The following is a 12,148-nucleotide window of genomic DNA, read 5'->3' on the forward strand; positions in this document are numbered from 1 at the left end:
TCACATCTTTGTTTCTTAAAACTTTGAAGAGGTGTTTTGCAGCAGATTTGCCCATTGCAATACTTGTTTGATTTCTTGACTGCTGCTTCCATGGATATTGATGGTTGATACAAGTGAAATTGTCAACAACTTCAGTTCTTTCTCCATTTATCAAATGTTGTTTATTAGTCCAGTTGTGAGAATTTTTGTTTTCTTCAGGTTCATATGTAATCCATACTGGCCTTCATCAGTAGGTGTTTCACGTCTTCATTTTCAGCAAGCAAGGTTGCATCATCTGCATAGTGTAGGTTATGAGTCTTCCTCCTAGTCCTCATGCTGTGTTCTTCATATAATTCAATTTCACAAGTATTTGTTCAGCATGCAGATTAAATAAGTAAAGCAAAAGGATAAAACCCTGCGGCACACCTTTTACCAAACTTTAACCATACAGTATTCCCTTGTTCTGTTGGGATGATTGCCTCCTGATCTATCTTGGTTCAAGGTTCCATCAATTCATCCATCAAGGTTCTGCATGAGCACAATTAAGTTGTTCTATAATTCCCGTTCTTAGTAACGTTATCCATAATTTGTTATGATCCACACTGTAGAATGCCTTTGTGCAGTTCTTAAAACACAGGTAAACCTCTTTTCTGGTATCCTCTGCTTTCGGCCAAGATCCCATTGACATCCACAGTTATAACCCTCATTCCACATCCTCTTTATGAATCTGGCTTGAACTTCTGGTGGTTCCCTGTCAATGTATGGTTGCAGTTGTTTTTTTAATTGTTGTTGTTGTTGGATCCTGTCGAGTCAATTCCAACTCTTAGCGACCCTGTGTACAACATAACAAAACACTGCCTCTTCCTGCGCCATCCTCACAGTCATCTCTATGTTTTGAGCCCATTATTGCAGTCACTGGCTCATCGCATCTCACTGAGGATCTTCCTCTTTTTTGCTGACCCTCTAGCAAACCTGATGCCCTTTTCCAGAGACTTGTCCCTCCTCATAACATGTCCATTTTGGCAGTTCCGTTTTGATGTGTTACTACAACCATTTTTTAATTACCTTCAGCATAATTTTACTTAAGTATGATATTGTATGATAATTTTCCACATTCTGTTTGATCACCTTTCTTTGGAATGGGCAGAAATACGGATCTCTTCCAGTTGGTTGGCCATGTAGCAGTCTTCCAGATTTCTTGGCTTAGACAAGTGAGCGCTTCCGGTGTTGTATCCGTTTGTTGAAATATCTCAGTTGGTATTCCATCAATTCCTGGAGCCTTGTTTTTTGCCGGTTCATTCAGCGCAGCTTGGATTTCCTCCTTCAGTTCTGTTGGTTCTTGATCATATGCTGCCTCCTGAAATGGTTGAACATCAACCAATTTTTTTTTGGTAGAGTGTATTCCTTCTATCTTTTTTGAAGTATTTCGCCCATAGAATCCTTCAATATGGCCACTCAAGGCTTGAATCTTTTCTTTAGTTCTTTCAGCTTGAAAAAATGTCTAGTGTGTTCTTCCCTTTGATTTTCTAACTCCACGTCTTTGCACATTTCTTTGTAATACTTTGTCCTCTTGAACTGCCCTTTGAAATCATCTGTTCAGCTCTTTTATTTCATCATTTCTTCCATTTTGGCCTTTTCCTTCTTTCCTGATTTTTAATGACCTTTTTGCCTTCTTCATGAATCATGTCCGTGGTGTCATTCCACAAGTCGCCTGGTCTTTGTCAGATCTATTCTTGTGATGGGGTCTATATTCAGGTGGTATATATTCAAGGCCGTACTTTGACTCTTGTGGGCTTTAAAAAAAATTTTCCACAGTGTCAACTTGAACTTGGATATGATGCATATCAGCAATTGATGGTCTGTTTACTCAGTCAGCCCCTGAGTTGTTCTGCCTGATGATATGGAACTTCTCAATCACCTCTTTCCACAGATGTAGATGATTTGATTCGTCTGTATTCCATCCAGCGAAATCCACATGTATAGTCACTGTTGTTGAAAATACATATTTCCATTGAATAGGTTGTTGGTCTTGCAAAATTGTATATGCGATCTCTTCCATTGTTTCTGTCACCAAGGCCATATTTTCCAGCTACTGATCCTTTTTCTTTGTTTCCAACTTTTGCATTCCAATCATTAGTAATTATCAATGCATCCTGATTGCATGTTTCTTCAATTTCAGACTGCAGTAGCTCCTAAAAGTCTTCAGTTTCTTCATCTTTGGCATTAGTGGTTGGTGTGTAAATTTGAATAATAGTCATATTATCTGGCCTTATAGGTATATGGATATTATTCTATCACTCCCAGTGTTGTTCTTCAGGATGGATCTTGAAATGTTCTTTTTGACGATGAATGTTTCAAATAGTCATTCCTGGCTTAGCAGACCATATAATTGTCCCATTAAAAATGGCCAGTACCGGTCCATTTCCGCTCACTAATGCCTAGGATATCAATCTTCAAGCATTCCATTTCATTTTTGACAACTTCCAGTTTTCCTTGTTTCATACTTCATACCAGGGCTTGGAATTGGTTCTGGTTACACCCTTGCTGAGAATTTGCATTCCTAACATGTTCCCAAGGAACGCTAAGGCTGCTGGTTAGGGACCAGTTTTGAGAACCACAAGTAGAGCAGTAGTTCTCAAAATTTATTATATGTAAGAATCACTTGGGGATCTTGTTAAAATGTAGATTATGATTCAGTGTATTTGGGGTGGAAATGCAAATTCTCAGCAGAGATTTGAACCAGAATAAACCAGTTTGAAGCCATGCCTAGTACATTCCAAGTTTCAGTTACTAATCGATGTTGCAGCTGTTTCTCCTCATTTTGAGCTGTTCCACATCAGCCAATGAATGTCCTGAAAGCTTTACTCCATCCACATCATTGAGGTCTTTTGAAGAGATAGCTCTTTCCTGTTGTATTTTAAGTGCTTTCCAACCTGAAAGACTCGTCTTCTGGCACTGCATCAGACAGTGATCTCCTGCTATCCATAATGTTTCACTAGCCATTTTTTTTCAGAAATATATCACCAGGCCCTTCTTCCCAATTAGTCTGGAAGCTTCGCTGAAACCTGTCCACCACGGGCAACCGTTCTGTTATTCGAAATATCTGTGGCATATCTTCCAGCATCACTGCAACATGCAAGCCACCACAGTACGACAAAGTGACAGACAAGTGGTAGGTTTTTTAATTAGCTTCAGCAAAATTTTGCTAGTATGTGACATTAATGATATTGTTTGATAACTTCTGCATTTGGTTTGATCGTGTTTCTTTGCAGTGAGCATGAATGTGGATCTCTTCATGTTGGTTGACCAGGTAGCTGTCTTCTAAATTTCTTGAATAGACAGGTAATCTCTTCCAGCATTACATCTGTTGAAGCATCTCAGTTGGTATTCCAACAATTTCCTGGAGCCTTGTTTTTCACCAATGTCTTCAGCTCAGCTTGGACTTCCTTCACTACCAGCAGTTCTTTATCATATGCTACCTCCTGAAATGGTTGAACATCAACTGTGTTATCAAACATGTTATAAGACTTTGGTTACCCGATCAAATTACAGAGTCCACTGTCTTAAACACTATGCTACTGCACATGTTTATAAACTTATAATGTACGTGTTCAGAAGGGCCTTTCTTTAGACGTTGTTTAATCTAAAGTAACTCCATTTTACGGTTGAGGAAGCTAGCCCAGAAAAGTGACTTGATATGTCCAAAGTCACTTAACCAAGTCTGTAGCAAAAGCTTGATTTAGAGTAATGATACATAATTCCCTTTTTATTTTAAACTAGACATTAGCTGTATTTAGCTTATAAGAATATAAAGATTCTTCATTCTTAATGAAATAGAGTATGGAAGACTTCATGACTGGATAGAGACATTTATTTAACAACTATTGTATACTAGACTCGAAGCTATGAACTTTACAGATGTTACTACATTTAATTCTCATAAATGCCATGTAGTATTATCCCTATTTTACAAATGAAAAAACTCAAGGCTCAGAGCTGTTAAGTAACTTGCCTCTAAAATCTGTTCTTTTTCTGTAAAACTGTACTGAGGCACCAGGAGATCCTTTAAAATACTCTCTTTAGAAATGAGCTTACTCAGAATTAATACCACCTGTGGCACTAGTTTTTTTTTTTTTTTTTCTATTTATAGGGCTCTTTTATTACTTCTTTCGATACTTTGATTAGATGTGAAATGAGTACATAGTTTTGACTTAAGTACCTGTATCAGCCTTTTTTGGAAGCACACTACCAGCAGCAGTGTTGGGGCTACCACAGACCTATTTGATGTACTGAAGTAACTTAAAATCTAGCTGTGGAGTGGGAATCCATGTTGCAATTAGATTACTACTTCATTGCAGTTTGTATTACTAGAGTCTTTTCATTTTAAACAGTTTGTGACATACATTCATACATAACCATCATTGCCGTTTTCTTAAAAAAATAAAATAAAATAATTTTTTTCCCCCCTGCAGCTTCTAACCAAAAGGTCAGCAGTTTGAATCTACCAGCAGCTCCTTGGAAACCCTATGGGGCAGCTCTGCTCTGTCCTACAGGGTCCTTATGAGTCAGAATCAACTTGACGGCAACGGGTCTTTGGTATTAGAAGGCAAAACCAAATCAAACCAAACCCATTGCTATCGAGTTGATTCTGACTCATAGCAGCCCTGTAGAACAGAGTGGAACTGCCCAATAGGGTTTCCAAGAAGTAGCTGGCGGATTCGAACTGCCACCTTTTTGGTTAGCAGCCATAGCTATTAACTTCTATGCCACTTAGGCTCCTTGACTTCTAATAATCTTTTAATAATTTTTATGTGTTACATTTTTGGGGGAATTAAAAATATCTTATTATTTAGCGTAATATGACTCTCAAAGTTTGCCAGACATGTTAAAAATAATCCTGGCTTTATTCCTTCAATAGGATTGTTTCTAATTAAAAAAAAAAAACAGAAAGTACTTTCTGTCCCAAGTATTTATTATACTCACGTTTATTATTTGAATTATTTTTATCTAAGTCTTAGCATTTCACCTGTAACTATTTTAAAAGCGGTCATTTTTTTTCACTCAGAAGTCTTCTCTGCTCAACACTTGCCTTATAGTGTTTAAGTTGTTGTGTCTTGCTAAGTGCTGGGTGTCATAAATTGCTGTGGCAGATCAGCTTGAAAGAGATGTAGGACCTCATGAATTCAGTGAAGAAAAAACTCTTCAGTGTTCCATCCCTGTTCAGTTTTGGAGGCATTAAACATTTCTGAATATTCGCCTGACCTAGTCACAGCCTCATTTTCTGACTTTGGAGATGGGGATGAAATTAGAAGCCACTGGGTTTTCCAAAGTTTGCCTGTCTCACCTAGACCCCTCACTGGAAATCTGCTATCTCTGACAGATGGGATTCAGCTGGTTAAACTGGAGAACTAGATCCTTCCCTTCTGAGGACATTAGCAAGTCTTTTTTCCCCTGCAGCTTCTTAACCATAGTTAACATGTGTATTGGTTAATCCCATGCTGTTCTCTAAATAGAATTAGATTAGTAAACAGCAGGAGACTATTTAGTTCTTTAATCACTACCATACAGCATAAAATTTTATTAACTTAGACAAGGGGAAAGGTCATAGCTTTATGGACTAAAATTTCCAAGCTTGGTCTTGTTCTCATATCCTTGTATGTGTATTGAGCTTTTAAGAAAACTGCAATTTAACTACATTACATTTAATCTTGTTGCCTTTAGCCTAGTGTCCCAACCTAAGATGAATTTGCCTCTTAATTCTCTTACTTATTTTATTAGCCATTCCTCCCAGCTTTATTGACAAAATTGATACACATGACTTTTATGTCATAATTCAAATTGATTAAAAAATGTTTAACAGTCATGATCAACAACAGATTCCAGTTGGCACTCCCTTAGAACTTTCTCTCTAAGTCAGCTATGGAATTTCTAATCAACACTTTTTATGTTTATGATTCATCGATCAAATTGGCATGGCCTTTACTATAATTATTCAGTGACATTTCTTCATATTATGTCAAATATTTGCCTAAAATCAAGGTCAGAATACATTTACCTTAAGTAGTTGATTTGTGAATGTACCATTTTTAACTTGCAGAACATAATGTTTGTTGTAACATGGAATCTAATTTTTTGGCAACTTCTAGGGTAGTTTTGGATTGGTTTCCTACTTCTTGTATGTGATCTCTTTGAGGGAAAGGACGTATTTGAATAAAATACTCACTTGCTTAAAGGTTTGAACAGAGCCCTCTGTCAGAGGAGTAGAGAAAGGAAAGTGTTAAAACAGTCGCAGATTAGGAGATTGTTTTATTCATTTGGAGTTAAAGTTATTTCTTATATTATGGTATACAAAGGATTTATGAAGCTGACCTTTTGCCAGTTCTGTAGACTGTTTGTTCTTCCAAAAATAAAGCTCCATCTCACTGTTAGAAGAGAATCTGAAACGTAAAATTAACCCAGGTCTAAAATTAATTTTGCTAAATCTCTATCTAAGCTTTAAAATCATTTGAAGTAAAAGCAAGTAATGTCTGTATAAATCTGATCTTAAATGGTCTACTTGAGGAATAAACAAATAATTTACTTGTCTATTATAATTACTTTTGAATATGCATTTTCCTAATATTGATATAAATAGGAATAGTGGGTGTTGGAGATATGGCAGTAAACAATCAGATCAAATTTCTGTCCTTCACGGAACTTAACGTTTTTGTTGGGAGCGAGGAGAAACAGGTAAAAAATAAAACATACAGAATTTTTAGAAGTACCTAGTCAAACTCCCAAATAACTATATGTACTTTGTATATTTTAACGTCATCAGCTTTCCTTTAAGATAACATTAATATTGACAAAATATTATCACTTCTTTTGATTCTAAGAAACAGGGAATCACTTAAGTCTCCTTAAGTAGTGGGAGGTTATAAGGAATACAGGAAGAATCTCAGAGTACTGCCAGGTCTGATTGTAACACTGAAATGGGCTCACATTCAGAAGACTGGAACAGACTTCAGGAACTTCAAGGGTTGTCCAGGATCCACTTTAAAGCACAGATGGGAAGGTTGTGGGGCACAGGGAATTTAAAGTAAATGGAAATGAAACACCTAGAACAGAAATAATGAGAATATTGACACAATGTGAAAAAACCTAACCAATGTGGAATGGAATGGGTTTTGCTATGTATGTTTTCAACAAAAATAAAATAAAATATTAAGAAAGAAAATTCCAGGATCCTATTGTGTTTTGACCATTAAAGTTGTTATTATGTGCTGTTGAGTCAGTTCCTACTCACAGAGACCCTGCGTATGACAGAAGAAAACGCTGCCCGGTCCTGCGCCATCCTCACAATTGTTGTTAAGCCCATTGTTGCAGCCACTGTGTCAGTCCATCTCATTGAAGGTCTTTCCCTTTTTCACTGCCTCTCTACCATGTATGATGTCCTTCGCCAGGGACTGGTCCAAACTATGTGAGATGAAGTCTTGCCATCCTATGAGCATTCTGGCTGTACTTCTTCCAAGATAGATTTATTTGTTGGTTCTTTTGGCAGTTCATAGTAAAGTCAATCAATATTCTTTGCCAACGTCATAATTCAAAGGCATCGATTCTTTTTTGGTCTTTTTTATTCATTGTCCAGCTTTCGCATGTATACGAGGCAATTAAAAACACCATGGCTTGGGTCAGGCGCATCTTAGTCCTTACAGTGACATCTTTGCTTTTTAACACTTAAAAGAGAGGTGTTTTGCAGCAGATTTGCCCAGTGCAATGTGTCTTTTGATTTCTTGACTGCTGCTTCCACAGATGTTGATTGTGGATCCAAGTAAAATGAAATCCTTGACAACTTCAATCTTTTCTCCAATTATCCTAATGTTGCTTATTGGTCCAATTGTGAGAATTTTTGTTTTCTTTATATGAAGATGTAATCCATATAGAAGGCTGTGGTGTTTGATCTTCATCATTAGATGCTTCAAGTTCTCTTCCCTTTCAGCCAGTACGGTTGTGTTATCTGCATAATGCAGGTTGTTAAGTCTTCCTCCAACCTGATGCCCTGTTCTTCGTGTAGTCCAGGTTCTCAGATTATTTGCTCAGCATACGTATTGAATAAGTATGGTGAAAGGACGCAGCTGTGACGCACACCTTTTAACCACACATATCCCCTCGTTCTGTTTGAACAACTGCCTCTTGGTCTAAGTACTGTTTCCTCATGAGCACAATTAAGTGTTCTGGAATTCCCATTCTTCAGAATGTTATCCATAATTGATTATAATCCACACAGTTGAATGCTTTAGCATAGTCAATAAAACAAACATCTTTCTGGCATTCTCTGTCTTCAGCCGTGATCCATCTGACATTGGCAGTGATATATCTCGTTCCGCATCCTCTTCTGAATCTGACTTGAATTACTGGCAGTTCCCTGCTGATGTACTGCTGCAAGCACTTTTGAATGATCCTCAGCAAAATTTTAATTGTGTGTGGTATTAATGATAACATTAATGATATTGTTCAATAATTTCTGCATTTTGTTGAATCACTTTTCTTTGGAATTGGTACAAATATGGATCTCTTTCAATCAGTTGGTCAGGTAGCTGCCTTCCAAATTTCTTAGCATAGACAAGTGAGCACTGCATCTGTTTGTTGAAACATCTCAGTTGGTATCCTATCAATTCCTGGAGCCTGTTTTTCAGCATGCCTTCAGTGTATAATATGTCCAGTGAATCTCTAGTCTTTTTTTTCTTACAGTAGATACTATTTTTATACAAAGTTTAAAGATGAAATAGGAGACCTTGCTAGGAGGTTGGTCAAAATGAGACTGGTGTTGTCAGCAAACGTATTTTGTTGTTTGTTCGCTGAATGGTACAGTGGAATGCATTTTTTCTTAACAGTGCACTCATTCAACAAATATTTGTTATGCAATGTATGGAGGTACTTAAAAGCTTTATTGCAATATTTAGGAGCTACCAAAAAAAGTAAAGAAAAAACACAAACACCTGTATATCCATTACTCAGCCTAAGATATAAAGCATTGCCTATACGCTTGAAACCCCCTGTACCTTTCCCACAACACCCCCACTCTCCAATGTATCTTAATTATTTTCCTAGACTTGGGGATTTCAGAGAGGTTATTTTAAGGTTTTGAGCTGAATTAGGCGAGGTTTTCTAAAGTGGGAAAATTCAGAGCTGCTTTCTAAAAATTTAATAGGCTCATGGGAGTGGGTTTAATCGTTTGTTCCCTTACAATTTCTAAACTGACATGGAGAACAGCTGTATAGAACAATCCAGTGTTTATTATTAGTTGACAGTGATGAATAGATTCCAAGTTTGCGGAAGTTCCTCATGTTTTTAAACTAAAAGTACTAGTAACTTAGAAGAAACCTTTGATTCCATTTTTTACTTTTTTTAACTTTTAAAATAAACTTTATAGAGGTATAATTTAATTTACATACCGTAAAAATACAGCCATTTTAATTCAACAGTTTGAGCTTTGACACGTTTTGTACCCCTGATGGTTTTCATCCCAATCAAAATATAGAACCTTTTTGTCATTCCAAAAAGTTCCCTTGTGCCCCTTCCCAGTCTGACTCCAGGCAACCGGGGAACTGCTTTTTGTCCCTATAGATTAGTTTTGCCTGCCCTAGAATTTTATGTAATGAAATCTTACAGTATGTATTCTTTTGTGTCTGGCTTCTTTCTCTCAGCATAAAGTTTTTGAGATTTATCCATGTCCTTGTGTGTATCAGTAGTTCATTTGTTTTATTACTCAGTAGTTTTCCATTGTATGGATGTACCACAGTTTGATTATTAATTTACTAGTTGATGGACATTGGGATATTTCCAGTTTAGCACTCTTACACATGCAGCTGCTATGAACAATCTTTTAAAAATGTTTTTTTGAACATGTGTTTTAATTTATCTTGGAAAAATGCCTAGAAGTGGATTTGCTCAGGTATTTGGTAAGTGTGTGTTTAACTTTATAATAAATATTCAAACTGGTTTCCAGAGTGGTTTGCCAGCAGTGTATGAGAATTCCAGTTGCTCTTTTCTTTGTCAACACTTGATGTTGTATTTTTTTCATTTTAGTCATTCTAGTGGGTGTATAGAAAACCCTGGTGGCGTAGTGGTTAAGTGCTATGGCTGCTAACCAAAGCGTTGGCAGTTCAAATCCGCTCCTTGGAAACTCTGTTGGGCAGTTCTACTCTGTTCTATTGGGCTCTGGGCTACTCTGTTCTATAGGGTCGCTATGGGTCGGAATCAACTCAACAGCACTGGGTTTGGTTTGGTTTTGGTTTAGTGTGTGCCTCGTTGTGTGTGTGTGTGTGTGTGTGTTTTACCCCCACTGCAAATATTACATCATTTATTGAAGGTAGAGAAACACATCGAAGTATTAAAAAGTTGAAACTTCGGTTACCTTGCATTGAGTAAAATATTAACCGTTAAAAAGTTATGGGAGAGACTGAAAGGGCCGACTCAACAGGGGGAGAGCAAGTGGGAGTACGGAGTAAGATGTATGTAAACTTGTATGTGACAGACTGATTGGATTTGTAAATGTTCACTTGAAGCTTAATAAAAAAAAAAAAGTTATGGGAAACCAAGACAGCACAGTTTTTTTTTTTTAAGTAAACCTGAAGTCTGTAGTTTAAAATTATAGGAGTTCACAAACTGCAGCCCACCACTTGTTTTTGTATGGCCTGTGGGATAAGAATAATTTTTTCCTTTTTTTAAAAAAATTTATTGTGGTTATCTTAGTTATCTAGTGCTGCTATAACAGAAATACCACAAATGGATGGCTTTAACAAAGAGAAATTTATTCTCTCACAGTTTAGGAGGCCAGACCTCCAAATTGAGGGTGCCGGCTCTAGGGGAAGGCTTTCTCTCTCTGTTGGTTCTGGGAGAAGGTCCTTGTCATCAGTCTTCCCCTGGGCTAGGGGCTTCTCAGCACAGGGACCCCAGGTCCAAAAGATGTGCTCTGCTTGTGGCTTGACTTTCTTGGTGGTAGGAGGTCCCCCTGTCTCTTTGGTCAGTTCTCTCTTTTGTGTCTCAAAAAAGCAACCTAATCTTGTAGATTGAGTCCTGCGTCATTAACATAACTGCCTCTAATCCTGCCTCATTAACATCATAGAGGTAGAATTTACAACACATAAGAAAATTATATCAGATGACAAAATGGTGGATAATCACACAATACTGGGAATCATGGCCTTGCCAAGTTGACACATATTTTTGGAGGACATAATCCGTAACAATGGTGAAATAACAAAACACTTGCCATTTAGCCATTTTTGTGTGTACAATTCAGTGACATTAATTATGTTCACCATGTTGTGAAACAATCACCATATTGTTTCCAATTTTTTTTAATTGTGTTTTAGTTGAAAGTTTACAGCTCAAGTTAATTTCTCATACAAATTTTTATATACGTATTGTTTTGTGATACTCGTTGAAATCCCCACAATGTGACAGCACACTCCCCTTTTCCACCCCGAGTTCCCTGTGTCCATTTGACCAGTTTGTGTCCCTTCCTGCCTTCTTATCCTGCTTTTGGACAGGAGCTGTCCATTTGGTCTGTTATCTCTGAATGAACTAAAAATCACATTCCTCATGTGTATTGTTTTTGTTTCATAGTCCTGTCTAATCTTTGTCTGAAGGATGGACTTAGGGAATGGTTTCAGTTCTGGGTTAACAGTTCGTCCAGGGGCCATAGTTTCAGGGATTCCTCCAGTCTCTATCAGACCATTAAGGCTGTTCCTTTTACATGAATTTGGGTTCCGTTCTAAATTTTTCTCCCGCCCTGCCTGGGACTCTTGGGTTGTTTCCACCTTTGGGCTATTGTGAATAGTGTTGCAGTGAACATTGGTGTACAAATATCTGTTTGAGTTCCTGCTTTCAAGTGTTTTGTGTCTGTATCTAGGAAAAACAGTGCCGGGTCATATGGCAATTCTGTGTTTAACTTTTTGAAAAACTGTCAAACTTTTTTGCAGAGGCTGTACCATTTTACAACCCTTCCAACAATGGAGGAGGTTTCCAGTTTCTCCACATCCTGTCCAACACTTATCATTTTCCATTTTTCTGATACCAGTCATCCTCGTGAGGGCGAAGTGGTATCTCATGGGGTTTTGATTTGCATTTCCCATGTCACTAAATTGAGCATCTTTTCCTGTACTTATTTTGGCCATTTTGTGTA

At 37.4% G+C, this 12,148-nt stretch overlaps 1 protein-coding gene across 7 annotated transcripts in view; it reads left to right on the top strand.

Annotated features, from left to right (window-relative positions):
* Nucleotides 1-12,148, top strand: part of USP32 (ubiquitin specific peptidase 32) — a 205,463-nt gene that overhangs the window by 71,508 nt on the left and 121,807 nt on the right. For 5 of the 7 annotated variants that reach the window (XM_064271349.1, XM_064271351.1, XM_023553508.2 and 2 more), the window contains exon 3: nt 2,993-3,151. The exons of the other annotated variants lie outside the window; for them this stretch is intronic. In XM_064271349.1, coding sequence (XP_064127419.1) covers nt 2,993-3,151 — 159 coding nt within the window. The remainder of the gene's footprint in view (nt 1-2,992; nt 3,152-12,148) is intronic. 7 annotated transcript variants of the gene reach the window in all.

This window comes from Loxodonta africana, chromosome 18 (genome assembly GCF_030014295.1).
Source record: "Loxodonta africana isolate mLoxAfr1 chromosome 18, mLoxAfr1.hap2, whole genome shotgun sequence".
In the NCBI taxonomy this organism is placed as follows: Eukaryota; Metazoa; Chordata; class Mammalia; order Proboscidea; family Elephantidae; genus Loxodonta; species Loxodonta africana.